The sequence below is a fragment of the Zosterops lateralis genome (assembly GCF_965231275.1).
Source record: "Zosterops lateralis genome assembly, chromosome: 7".
Classification (NCBI taxonomy): Eukaryota; Metazoa; Chordata; class Aves; order Passeriformes; family Zosteropidae; genus Zosterops; species Zosterops lateralis.
In genome coordinates, this window is record NC_139767.1 from 32,175,367 (window position 1) to 32,189,700 (window position 14,334).

The 14,334-nt window shown below is 39.7% G+C and overlaps 1 protein-coding gene across 1 annotated transcript in view; it reads right to left on the minus strand.

The window, feature by feature from the left end:
• Window positions 1-798: 798 nt before the first annotated feature.
• The window catches only part of ZRANB3 (zinc finger RANBP2-type containing 3), a 254,638-nt gene continuing 241,102 nt past the window's right edge, over window positions 799-14,334 (minus strand). The window contains exons 9-22 of the mRNA XM_083865032.1: window positions 14,034-14,162; window positions 13,093-13,212; window positions 12,228-12,347; window positions 11,520-11,699; window positions 10,231-10,383; window positions 9,138-9,606; window positions 7,944-8,147; window positions 7,413-7,495; window positions 5,889-5,990; window positions 4,917-5,059; window positions 3,439-3,570; window positions 2,228-2,609; window positions 1,688-1,819; window positions 799-1,345 (exon numbers count right to left, since the gene is read on the minus strand). Of these exons, the coding sequence (XP_083721158.1) occupies window positions 1,247-1,345; window positions 1,688-1,819; window positions 2,228-2,609; window positions 3,439-3,570; window positions 4,917-5,059; window positions 5,889-5,990; window positions 7,413-7,495; window positions 7,944-8,147; window positions 9,138-9,606; window positions 10,231-10,383; window positions 11,520-11,699; window positions 12,228-12,347; window positions 13,093-13,212; window positions 14,034-14,162 (2,448 nt within the window). The 3' untranslated portion in view covers window positions 799-1,246. The remainder of the gene's footprint in view (window positions 1,346-1,687; window positions 1,820-2,227; window positions 2,610-3,438; window positions 3,571-4,916; window positions 5,060-5,888; window positions 5,991-7,412; window positions 7,496-7,943; window positions 8,148-9,137; window positions 9,607-10,230; window positions 10,384-11,519; window positions 11,700-12,227; window positions 12,348-13,092; window positions 13,213-14,033; window positions 14,163-14,334) is intronic.

Genomic DNA, 14,334 nt, shown 5'->3' on the forward strand with positions numbered 1-14,334 from the left:
GTGTGCTTCCTCAGACATGAGGGTAAGTACGATGAAGACCTGCAGCTGCTGTTTAACTGTGTGGCTTCTTTAAAATTAATGACACCAGACAACTCCTGATTTACTGATAAGTAAAATTTAGATTAGGCATCTTCCCCAATACTCTTGGTTTCCTCCTCTCTAATGAAATATTACACTGCAGTGTGGCCTCTTGTAAAGGCTGTAGAAACTTGAAAGTCTCTCATACTTGGTTATCAGGCTATTCCTACCTCGTCCTTTAAAGTGCTGGAGAGGTGATTCCTTTACAGACGCCACAAACATCATTAACACAGCTAAAGGTCTGTTGGTCTGACTGTAGCAAATGGTGCACTCCTGCAATTATCGTGTCTTAAACAGTCTTCTCTGTTTCAAGAGTTGTAACTACAAGGATTTTTCTCAGAAGGATATCTCAGATTATTTTAAGTAGCTGTAGTTGAAATTGCAGCTCTGCTTTATGAGCTTATAATTCAGCATTCAAGGGGTGAGGAGCATTAAAAACATCACCAGGAGCAAGAACTGTATTTAAAGGAACTGTAAAGCAAGCCAAGGTAAGCAGTACAAAATTACCAGCATCTCGCAATCTCGGTGAGGAGAATTTGACTATAGCCTTTCCTAGAGATAACCTTTGATGAGATAATTGCTAATATTTAATGTTTCCTATCCTGAGTAACATTTCAATACAAGCTGGATTAAATAAAACTAGAATTCAGCTGACATCAATTCGAAATGCCAAAGTCCTGTAAGTCAGGCCCATGCCAAGAGTCAGCCTTTGGTGGGTGAGTAGCACTAGAGGAGACAAATCACTTGTGCTAGTTTTTGTCATAATTGCTGTATTTTATTCTGTGGTTTTGGTATGGCAACAACAAAAAGAATTTAAACTAAGACATCATCCAGGTCCGTGAAGTTCCCAATACAGTCGAACCCTGTTAATAACACCAGCAGTTTCAAAAGCACTTCCTCACATTCTTGCTGCTCTAACTCACCTGCAAGAGGAGACCATAATGCTTCAAAGTGGCATTAAAGTTACACACAGAAATTCAGCTTTAAACCAGGGCCATATAAAACCATGATGATAAGTATTTTGGATGTCACAGATGATTTCTTTGGTTCAATTCCTTATTTTCTTTTGACCACCAACATGATACAGCAATTTCTGTTAATACAGTGCAAGAGGAAAACACTAACTGTTGGTTTCACTGTTAAAATGTACATGAATGTATTGTGCATTTCACTTCTTCACAAAAAATTTGGTGATATCACAGCCATACTTTGTCGCTAAAGACCTTCTCTTCAGCTGGCTTCTTTCCTTGGCCTGTTTTGCAGTTCTCTGCAAAAGAGAGAGACAGGTTGAGGTTGGTTCAGTGAGTATTGATACTTTGCAACACGTCCAGCAGAAAGCATTAGCCCACAGTTAAACTCCAGTCTATCTTTGCAGTAGACAGCATGACAAAATGCAAATGTTTATTAAGGCAACATTTTCCCAAATCCAGAGGAAACTGCCAGACTGCAATAGTTTAATGCTGCCTTTCTGCCTTGGCTGTATGGGAGGGGAGGCTGTGAGCACTGGGGCTCTGCAGGAGGAGGGAGCAGGGCTGAGGAGGAGCCTAAGGGCAGTTTGCCCCTGCTGTTCCCTGTGGGAGGGCCAGGATTCCTGGCTGCACATACTGACCTCCCTGTGGCAGGCTGTGCACAGGGTCTGCAGGTTCTCCAGGGAGCACTGTCCTCCTCCGCTGTACACGGGCTGGATGTGGTCCACCTGCCAGAACTGCCCCTCCGCCGGGCTCCTGATCATCTCGTTCAGCTGCAGCACACAAGGACAGGGGTGAGACACTCCTCAACTACATGGACATCCTGCTGTAGGAACAAGGAGATTCTGGAAAGTAGCTTTCTATAGTTTTCATAAAGATAAAACCAGCCTTGGCATTTTTCAGTTTCTCCCACTGCCCAAGCAACAGGTGTAAGCGGCTGGCATGTTTTCACCCAGGCCTGGCTGTACCTGCACCTCCCGACAGAATCAGAGCTCTGATGCCTGTGCCTTTCAAAGGTGTTAGAAGACAATGGGATTTAGTTGATTATTTTTAAGGACTTGTTTTTTCTTGTTGTGTTGTTGGTGCTAGGTTAAATCTTAAATCTGTAGGAACGTTTCTGGCTATCTCTGAACTCTCTATACACAGCCCAGCTGTTAGTGCTGAACCCCCAGAGCCATCACCTGCCCAAGGGGAAGGTGAGACATCCAAGAGCTCTCCAGAAGCTGCTTCCTCTGGCTGCTGGGCGCATCCCTGACGCTGAGGAAAAGCTCCTGGGCGTTGTTGTGGCAGGCCTGGCACACGCCGTGCTCGATGTGGAACACCTGGGAGCGGAGGTAGCTGTTGCTGGAGCGGATGGAGAAGTCCTCCTGGCAGGCGTGGCAGCAGAACCGCGTGTCCCAGGCGCGGCCGGGCGGAGGCGGAGCTGTGGGCTGCTGGCAGCTCAGGCACAGCGGCGTCCCCTGCCTGTCCAGGGCCTGCAGGTACCCCTTGGACAGGGACGAGCCTCCCTCAGTCTGCCCTGGAGGAAGGGCTGAGGGATCAGCTCCACTTTCTGAAAGCAATCTGTTGGCAGAGAACAAAGTACAGCTCTGGATGAACGATGTATTCAGCAGTTCATGGGGGGTTTATGCACCGTGTATTTCAATTAGATATCTTTTATGTTCTGAAAAATCATCTTAGCTGAAATAATACCTTGCTCAGTGCAAATCCTTTGTGTGGCTTATATTTCCATTTAAACAAAATTTGGCAATATAACAAGGCAGATTTTTCTTCTGCACATCTTACTACACTCTATTAGCTGAAATAATGCTGTATGGATTAAGACATGGTCATTTCTATCAGGCATATACACATACAGAAGTAAAATGTTTGAGCCCCCTCTTTAACAGCAGTAATAAAGTCAAAGGAAAGATCCTGGTTTCTCTTTACAATCTTTATGGCAGCCTATCAATTTCTACTCAAAACAAAGTAGGATACACAGTGCTTGTCTAAGAAAAAAAAATTTAAAAGGCAATTCCTTTTTGGAATTTTCACTTCTTTGCTCCCTTTTTCATTTAAATTCAAAGGCAAAATAGGAGCAAATTCTGTATCTCCAGTTTGATGTTGACCTCACAGGAGGGCTGAGCTGACATTCTTTTCTCTAACTGAATCATGTAACTATTCTCTTTTTTTTCAGTTTTGTTTCAGTCAGACTCAGTTAATTAGCAGCTGTCAGCAGACAACAGATGAAATCTAAATTGTTAGAAGAATAAAACAGAGCTCATTAGCACTACAGCGAGCTTCTTATCTAACTACAGTACTTCAGCAGAGCACTCATAGCAAATAATTTTACTACCATTTTAAAAAAAAGTGGCAAAATAACTTTATCATCCTACTGCATTAATAAACCTACTTGGTGGATGGTTCAGGAGAAGCCCCTTTGTGCAGAGAAGCCCCCATGTCCTTGGAGATGAGGCGAACGCTGCCCCCGCTGCTGCTGGCCTTGGAGAGCGAGGCTGCTGCCACATCCTCCCTGGTCACATACCTGGGAGAGTGACAAATCCTGTCAGCAAAGGGAGCAAATCTCCCTCCGAAAACACTGGGACAGCACATTGTCTTCAAACATTCCTCATTTTTTCAACGAGAAATGAAGAAAGTTTGGGAGAACGTACTTCATATACTTGCATATTAAATATCTTTTTCTAAAGTGAATTCTAACCAGTGAACAGTAAATTGGTTTGTGTGTAACAATTAAAAAATGACTGCAATTTGATACTGCCTGACAGTGAAACCTGAAAGGCATTTTGTTCCAGTCAAGTGGAGTCTCAGTGACACTGGATAATCCAGGAAGCTTTACAAGCTCTGGAGGACTCCTTGCTCCATTAGTTATGTTTGGTCTCCCTGCTTTATTTTCATATGAAACCCTGTAAAACACAACTGCTCTTAGTTAAAAACTTAAAATTGCTTCCCAGAAACCACTATTCAGACAACTTATTCTGAGGACATCTCTGTACTATCACCTGCCAAACCCCACATCCCATCTTACAAGGCTCCTGTAGGTCCTGGTGGTTTTTCTAACATCATTCACAGATTTTTCCTACACTTTATGGAAGGACACAATCAGGTAGGAGGTTAATAAACACTTATTACACTCTGCTTCTTATATTACTGGAATTACAAACTATTTATTTACTGAATTCTTACCTACAGCCAAAATAGAGTCACCCTGAGGAATTTAACAGTAGGGAGTGAGGGGAGTAAGAAGGTTTTAGATGGTTTGCATGACAGGTTTTGTGCAGAGCAATGACAGCACTGAGGCTGTAAATGTCTGTCAAGGAAAACCACACCAGAAAAAGGAAAGAAAGGGAATCAAAGGTACATTTAGTTTTTAACAAGGATCAAACACCAGCCCTCTTCAGTGACACTCAGCAAAGAGAACCACAGTTTTGAGAAATGTCATCCACAGAGAGCAAAATTGCTTAAAGAAAAAACAAGACCTGGAAAGGGTTAGAGTTGACTGTGAATTATGAATAAAAACATTATCTCATTGATGGCAACTAATGATTGATTTTTGCTTCCAGGTGTGGAAAACAAGATGCTTTGACCTTACTTTTCTGTTGTGGCCTTGAGGTCAGGGTTTTTCCTTTAAAAACACCTGGCAAGTTCCAGATGTTGAAACATGCAGAGTAGCTGCTAAATGGGGCACAGAGCGGGAGGGAGATACTTCCAGCAGGTTCACCAACATGCCTGGCTGCCTCTGTCTGTCACTCTGTCACAGGCAATCACTGAATGTCCAATTCAGACTTAGCATCATTCCACAGAAGGTCATATTAAATAAATCCAACTTTCTGCAGTAATTAGTGGGAGGAATTAAAACCAAACCCCACATACCTCTTTGTGCTGCTGCCCACTGACTGCTTTTTACACAATTCCTCTGCAGTATGAATGGGACTGTAGAATATCTGACCACTTTTTCTGACTATCTTCTGTTTCATTGCTGTTAGATGAGTCCATTCTTTCACAAACCTCAGGATCTGGCAGAGAACACAACAGTCAGCAGCAGGACAGGCTTTGCACACAGCTAATTACATTGCTAATTGCATTCCTCACTGGCTGGAAACCTACAATCAGAGATGGTGCTTTCAGGTAACTCTTCACACCCTCACCCCCATCTGTGGAACTCACTCAGTAGCTGCTTCACACAACAGCTGGTGAATCAGTCAGGTATCCCCACTACAAATTTAAATTCCAGCCTTGCTGGAGAACCTACAGAAAGAATCAGTTTTGTTCCTACATGATGGTTTTGTGTTTGGAAATTCTGATTTTAAGTTAAGCAGATAATATTTGCCATCCAGTTTAAATCTGGTTTCCTTACTTGAGTATTTGTGTTTGCAGTGTTCTTCTCAAACCCCCTTATGAATGGGATCTTTATTCCTAAATTAAAGAATGTCTCTGTGGATCTGTGCCTGACACTGCTTTGAAAACTGTTAGTAGACCAAAGGGAGAGAGAGTGGAGGCCTGCTCAGGCCTGCAGCTCTGATGCAATCTAGAACTCTCTTATTTAATTCAGAATCTTTAAGAAGTTATTTTGTTGACTTATTAGTTAGTAACTAATCCTGTAAATGAGGAATGAAATGATGCCTGGTTGATTCCTTCTACTGCAATGAGAACAGGAGGTACAATAATTTCCCAGAATAACAGACTGCACAATTAATATTCACATCAACATCTGTAAGATTGCTTTGATGAAAATGTGCCTATATCCCAAGGCCTGGCAGTATTCTGCATTTAATTTTTTAAAAAGTAATTAATTTTCTTCTGCATTAAAGATTATATTGCTGTGCCAGTAGAACTTGTTCTTACCAATGCACGATTTTTTTTATTCTGGAAAGTCTCTGGTAAATCTTCCCAGTTATCCAGCTGAATGTCCAATGGAATGAAATTATGATTCAGTGGTTCACCATCCTACACAAGCAAAACAAAGTTTTGTTTACAGATGCAGTGTAGCACAATGTAGAAAAAGTAATCTGTTTCAAGTGAATTCTCCTCCCTTCCCACTAATTTTAGTCCCTCAAGGTCAAATGTTTCCAGAATTAACAATAAGGCACAGAGATAACAGCAAAAATGCAAGAAAGATGATTCATATTAATCTACCTAAAAGTAACAAGGCTGAACGTTTTAACTTTTAATAGATCTGATTTTTTTTCTTTGCAAATAGTTCAGACACACAAACTTATATTAAACTGAAATTACAATCCTCTTGACTGAATTCTAAGGGAAATGAATGATTGGAGATAGGAGAATGTCACTTCATTACAATTTAAAATAAGAATTCTTGAACATTGTTTATCATATTTCTTTTTGATGTCTGAAAAAGTTCTCCACTTAACTTTTAAAGGAGTAAGTTGTCCCAGGGGGTACATCTGGGCAAGGAACTTATTGATGATTCACAAGCATTTGAGAGGAGTCAAAGCAGAATTCCCTGGTATCTCACTATTCAGCAGATTTTGTGCAGTATCTGGAACAATTAACCTCTAATCCCAGCAAAACCCAAACCAGACAATTGCCCAAAACCAACCAAAATGCATCTTTGTCTGAATAAAACATGTGAAGCCAGGCAGCAGCACACATTTTAAGTACATTTAACAGATTTTCAGATACAAAAGGACTTTTTGACTCTTTTTGACTTTTCCCAGCTGCATCAGCCTCATAAAAATGTCTCATCCCAAAGACTTGCCCTCAGTTATCTGTGCTGCTTTAGTGGCACCTGAATATACTGATTCACTCAGTAATTTGAAGAAATCTTCCCACTGAACTTTCTTATCACTTGAAAGAAGAAATTGGCAAATCCTGACCTCCCCTTGAATAATGACCTGGAAAATTCCCAGCTGCTGTTTTCTGTGCCCAATCACCACTGCAGATTAATGATAATGTGCTTTATTCAGGAAGTTACTGACTTACACACGGCACCAACGTTGAGCTTTCTGAAAATGTGGTGGCAATATTTTACTTACTTAATGTGTCAGGATTTACTGTCATTTTAAATTTGAATTTTGAATGTTATTCTACTTAAGTTATTTTGTGATAAGGCACTGTAATAATAAAAAACAACTGTCACTGGCATTTCTAACAAATGTTTTCTTGTATAAGCCTCATTTTGTAAGCCAAGAGAAGTGTTGGGAGTTATGTATCTATGGAATTATTACTTAATTCCACTGAAAAAAAGAACTAGAATGATAAACTAATTTTTGTACATTTCAGTTAATAGAAAAATACTAATGTTTTTACATCAAACATAACAAAGGAGAGCATACAGAAACATTTCATAGGGCAACATTTTCCTTTGTAATTTTAAAATGACAATAACCATGGATATTTCAGGTTTACCTTTGTATAGAGGTGGATTCTATCAGTATTCCTGCTTGCACAAAACATAAGCCCATCATATATTTGGAATGTGTCTGACTTATCTACAACAGAAAAAATGTTGGCATTAAAGATTTTTATTCATTCAATTCTACTCTGACATTAAAAATAGTATTTAAAAATGTATCTAATTCCAGAACAGCATAAGGTGCAGAGCTCAAGCAGCAAACTATTAAGGTATTTGTGTATTTTATTTTTCTGTTTCTCCTGAATGACCCATCATCTGTTTTGCCTGTGTCTGTCCTGAGTTCCAGTAAAACCATCCACATTCCCAGCTGCTGGTTTGCCCCAGGAGCTGCGTGAAAAGGCTGGGCTTATCCAGCATCAAAATTCAACAAATGGCCCAGGCCAAAATGAGAAAGTCTCATGCTGGTGTTTGTACTTCTGTGTTTTGGAGGGGCAGGTTTTTATTTAAAAGCCATTCTTCATGCCAGAGGCATTTAATTCAGTTTCACAATGGGATAGAATTGATCTTTCAGAGTCCCACTTTACCTTCTCCACATTCTTTTTCACTTTCTTCCTTTCCAGTGCCAACGGTTTCCTGTTCTCTGATTTCATGAGATTTCTGGGCCCCCAATTCTCCCAAATTTCCTCCTCTGCCTTCAGCACTGCCCTCTTCTCTCTCTCCATCTCTCCTGGGCTCCTCTGACACTCCTTCCCCAGCCTGGCTCCTGGGAGCTTCACCATTTCTCTCACCTAAAGACAGAGAAACAGGCACAGTGATGATTTGTGTTACCTGGGCAGGTACCTAATAACACATCTGAGACAGGAACAGCTCACTGGAATACAAAGAAGTGGCTCTGCATTCGCTAATGTTATTATGGTGCAACAACTTAGGAAGTTAGAGCCACCTTTAATAGTAGGAGAACAAACACATGGAACAAAGCTTTTAATTTATGTAATCCTGTACACCCAGATTAATGTCAAAATATATATGTAATAAACAATTCAGTTAGAAATTCTGTATTATATACAGTTATTGTATACCATAAACACACAAAGTAGTTTTCCAGGCATTGATTTATAACTGTGAAACTCAGAAGTTGTCCTTACTTGAACAAGCCCAGAGACATAAATAAATAAAAAAAGAAAGTAAAAAGAACCTTACCCATGGCTTTGCAACTGAAATGACAAATACCAGCATACATTTATAAAAACGTTTCAAAATTTTCCAGATAGCTTAAATATATTTCAGTAAAAGAAATCTACTGTGAGCTGGTGGAGAAAGAAAGCCACATTTTTCAGATAATGTCTCCCATGACAAATACACAATGCTCAAGTTAATAAAACTCCAACACTACACTGCTTAGTTTTGAAAGGTAAAGAAAAGTTTTGCTGTTTAATTGTATTCAGAATAACCATAAATCTCCAGGAAGATGGAAGGGACATTTGCTGCAAAGAAAACAGAGGATATATTCTTCCTTATGGAATTTATATCCTGTTAACATTTTATGGGCATTTTCCACTCGTTTCAAGTTAGACTCATGTAAAAGACTCATGCTTTTCCTTGGGGAAAGCAAGACTAAGGAGGATCGCTTGAGGAGTATTTGTTAGTGTAAAGACACAATTCTTCATATTCTCCTGGACTTCTGTGTAGTCATAGGTTCAAAAAAATTTGTGTTTTCTGAGCCTGATCAGAAGTGCAATGACAAATGCACCTTTCCCTCTGCAACAGCCCTTACTCACCATCCCTGCTCTGGGGGCAGTGGCACATCTCACAGTAAGGCAGCAGAGCATTGTTAGTGTAAGTGCAAGCACTGCAGTGCCAAACTTCATTTAAAGCTGGACTTTCACTGGAAGTATTCAAGCCACAAGGATGGAGTTCACTGTTTTTTTCTGAAGATAAAGAAAGCTTTTTTCCAATGAAAGATGTTTTCTTTTTATTACTGGAGCTGACTGGGGTCCATCCACTTAAGCTCTTTGCTCTTTTGGCTTCATGTTCACAAGTATCTTCATCACAAATTGTCTCCACCTCACTTATCCTTGAGGAATCCAGGTTTTCATCGCTCTTCTCTGCATCTTCTTCTTTTGTGACTGCAGAAGATTCTGAGTCATTATGTAAAAATTCATCACCAGAAAATCTTTTGCGTTTCTTCTCCGTGGAGGATTTGGGGGAAAAGAAGGAACGAATGTCATGTTGTTTGTCCTTTTCAAACTAGGGAAGAGGAAAGGAGTAGGAATCACTGAATCATTTAGGTTGGAAAAGACCTCTAAGCATCACTTATGACTGCATCAGAAACTGTTCAACAAATGGTATCTTTAACAAAAGGTAACTTCAAGAACAGTGAGCAGAAAAAGCAAATCAACGTTCCTCTCCTGATTTCAGAAAGGTATTTTCAATATTCTCCTGAAAATTCTGAAATGGCCCTACCAGAAAACAGATACACAGGAGTGGTAAGCTGCCTGCCTTTTTTGAAGATGCTCATTACAAGGAAAGGCTTTCAAACACTGTTTTAGATATTAGTCCAATTAATTCAGCACGGTTAATCAAGATGTCATTTGAACAGAAATTACTTGGTCTTATCTGACTCTGAGGGTGGCTCAGTCACCTAAACAGAACATAAGGACCCATCAGAAAATGTTGATGACATTTATTCCCTGCAGAGCACTTTTCCTAACTTCACCCAAGTTTAAAAATGGAATTTACATTATTTTTTCCATTTTTTTTGGTGTTTCTCCAGTAGTAATGTCTGAAGTGCCCAGAAAGCTGAAGCAAATGGCTAATTTATTTCTTTTTAAAATGAAAGGAAACAGAAAAAAAACAAGTTTCAAGTCTTACATGTGTAAATAAAAGTCCATTTGGGGGATCTTCTAGACTTTCATTTGGGGTCCAGGTCTCAGCAAAACTCAAAAAATCCCATTTGTCCTTATCACCTTCTTCAGCCTGCATTTTCTCTTTCTTGCCATTCAAGGTGCTGCCTGTGACTTTGGCCTGCAGGAAGACAATAATGGTAAGTGCTGTATTTAGCACACGACAACCAGTGAAGCTGTATACAAAATGTCAATATTTATTGAAGATAAAAGAGAATATATTCACTGTGTACATCTCTAACAGCCTTAACATGTTTTGCTTGGCGTGCGGAGACAAATCCAGGCAGAATTATTCAGTGACAGAACTTGCAAGGTAAATTGGTGTTGAATTACTGAGCCCCACCTGTGCCATGTTTAAGGAGCCTCATAATGCACCAGGCAGGATGAGCTTTAAGGACCCTTCCAACCTAAACCATTCTATGATTCTCTGACTGCTAACAACAATTGGGTGATACTTGTGGAAAATGGCAACAGAAGAAAAGATTAGTGTAATCTTGCATCTACTGAAAAAGAATTATCTGAGAATGCCTCTGCCTCTTGGAAAGGAAGCTTAGTTTAGGCACAACATTTATTCTAGTTAAGAAAAAAAAAAAAAAAAAAAAAAAAAAAAAAAAAGCAACCCACAACAAATTCTAGCTGTTGGAGTGAGCAGAATGCCTGAATGCTTTAAAACTGTAAAGCTGAACAACAACAGCAATAAAGAGCTGGAAGATAAAACAACCATCTCCTGTGGATATGAACCATCCTGTTCCCCTTGGCAAAAACTCATTATCTTTGCATCTTGAATGAAGAGCAAAAAGATAGGAAAGACTAAATCCTAAAGACTAAACAGGGACGTTTTGATCATCACAGAATGTGTAGGTTGAAAAAGACCTTCAAGATCATCAAGTCCAACCCAGCCCTAATACTTCAACTAGATCATGGCACTGAGTGCCACATCCAGTCTTTTATTAATCACATCCAGGGATGGTGACTCCACCACCTCCCCGGGCAGACTATTCCAGTATTTAATCACTCTTTCCGTGAAAAACTTCTTCCTAATATCCAACCCATATTTCCCTTGAAGCAGCTTAAGACTTTGTCCTCTTGTTCTGTCAGTGGCTGCCTGGAGAAACAACTGGAGAAATGATCAGCACTTGCAGGTGCACCCATTTGCCTTAGAGAGTGTTCCAGCTGAACAAGCCTTCAGTGTCACTGAGTGCAGCCCCAGGCACGGGGAGCTCTGCCCCTGTCCCCCTGTCCCCAGGGCAGACCCACCTTGCGGTTGAGCATGGCCCACATCAGGGTGTCCATGGTGCCCTTGGCGATGAGGAAGTGGATGTTGACAGAGCTGCACTGCCCGATGCGGTGTGCTCTGTCCTCTGCCTGTTTGATGTGGCCTGGGTCCCAGTACAACTCAGCAAACACAACGTGAGTGGCAGCAGTGAATGTTAAACCCTAAGCAGAATAAGTAGATGTAGTCTTTAAAAAAAAAGATGTTTAAAAACCACACACAAAAGCTGATGATCTGATTGTCTTTAGCTTTAACGAGCTAAAGGTTGTACAGGACATTTTAATATGGAAATAAGAGAGTGGTTGAGGTGGTCCTCAACAGCAGATGGGTTTATTTTAGTGATTCTTCCTTGGGGCTCAAATTCAAAAAATACTTCAATATTGTGCAAAGACCGCACGCTGCTTTTCAATGTGGAATAACATCTATTTTGTATTAATCAAGTGCTTTTAGAGAAATGGAGTTTTTCTAATTATTCAAGAATGAGATATTGCTGCTTATCATCATTTAGCTCAAGTAAATTCAATAGCGGCTTAGAACAGTTAACATGATTAGTGCAAAGAAATGAGCACAGGGTCTACAAAGGACAAACTGCACAAAGATAAATTGCCCTCAGTAAACCACTTCAATCATCAATTATTTCAGCAGCTATATTCTTCAAGTGATTACTTCACACATTTTCTGTTCTGCCCCACCTGACCAGCTGCCTGAATACTCAGAATAGCAACCCGGGTTTCAGGGTCCTTCTGAAACTGATTGACCAGGTGAATCCTCTCTGCAGAGGGAACACTCCCATCTATTCGGATGTAGCGAGCCTGTAACACCAGAACAGAGATTAAATTACATCTTCACTGCCTATTTTTAGACCCAATCCCTCCCTGTCCCCCAATAACAATAGGAAAAAAGACTATTCTGTTCCTGTCATGGGCATCAGGATATATCAACACTCCTTTGCCCTTTGATTTAAAATTAAGTCTCTATCTAGAGAAGTGCAGACTTTGTATTTGCTGTTTGCAAAAGTACAAATAAGACAGAATGAACATGGTGTCTTAAAATGGAATATTATACAGAAGAATCTGGAATTACCCTGACACCATTTTTTTAAATTCCAAACAGTTAAAAATAATAAAATTACAAAATAGCAGTTAGCCACCATTACCTAACAACTGGTAAGAGTCCATGATCCAAATAAGGTGAAAGCTGTTTGCAAACATTTTTACTGCTTTGAGTTAAACATCCAGGTGGGATGACAGTGTGCAGTTAAAACCCCTCAAAAATAGACAGAAGCATAGTGGTATAAAAATTTGGAAAAAAACTGCCTACAGTTTTTTTAATTTAATAATAATAAAGTCATACTAGATACAAGTGTGTTTACATCATCCTTAAACACAAAGCAGTTCTTCAGAGCCACATGATCCCTTTGAATCCAGTGGCACTGATCCACACACACACAAAATCCTTTCATTGCCTGTACTCGTGTGCAGCTCTGCTGGATCCAAACACAGCTGACACTTGTGTAAGTGAAGGTGAAATGTGTGTGCACATTTGTTGAGGCTTTACCTTGCTCTCTATCACTGCCTCTGTGCAGGCTTGCAGCATGCTCAGGTGATGGGCAAAGACAAGGAACTTCAGCTTGTCATTGTCAAGCATCATTTTGATGTAGTCCTTGACTGCTCCTGCCTGCAGTGAGAGAGTGTTTTCGTTAGTGAGACACACAAAATGTTCAAAGAGACAGTTTTTATTTTCATGTCTTTCGATTCCTTGTAACATGAAAAGGTAAATTTCCATATCTTTTGTTATCCATGTAAGATTTTATCAAACACTGACATTACTAAGAATCAAATAATTCGGATTAGTTTTGTTTAAAAAAAAAATCACGACTTGATGTCTTTGAGAAACCTAACTTACTCCTTCAGAGAGATAAAAAACCCTCACATTTATCCTCAAAAGATCATATAATTACATGGCACTTCATCCAGATTAAGATATAGATAAACCCCCTTTTAATTCAGACATCATTATCTGGTGTTTTAATCCATATTTAAGAAAAACAAACATATTTCAAACAGACAAGTTAATATTTAATCAGAACTTCCATATCCACACACACAAAACCATATATCAAAACTGAAAGAATAAATTTGATATGTTCATGATACCACAATCATAAAATATTGCTCTATTTAAGCATTCATAGAATTCTTCTGTGTCAAATGTAATTTTCAGTTATCTTTTGCAAAAGCTATTAAAGCAATGCTGACAGTTAATAACAAAATTTATCAGTGATCAACAGTTAATGCAATACACACTGCAGCAGACTTCAGATTTCTTTTTTCACTGTAATGGGGTTCTGTCCATCCTATAAACATACAGGGGAAAAGGGAATGTTTCTCCATGTCACGATTATAAACAAACCAAATAACCTCATCTCATTTTCTGGCCAACAAACCCAAGTTTATGAGGTTAATTTGGGGATATTAAGAGAAGACTTGCAGGCTCACCTTGGCAATGGCTGTTTCCTTATACATGCGTGTGATCAGAGTCATGACTTGAGAAAAGTGGCTTTCAGTGGCATCTGAACTCAGACTCCTCATTAATTTCTCCCATTCTGCAAAAGTGGCATTCAGATTCTAATTGGTAGAAGAGATCAGTGGTTAGACACAGAGCACAAAGCATGTTCCACCTCAACAGGTATGTTTCAAGTGTGAAATGTTTAGGAACTTTGGAGAACTCTATCAAATTTGGCTAAAGTAACTATGGGATTCAACAATCTATGGGAGAAGAAGACAGAAAAGAAGATTG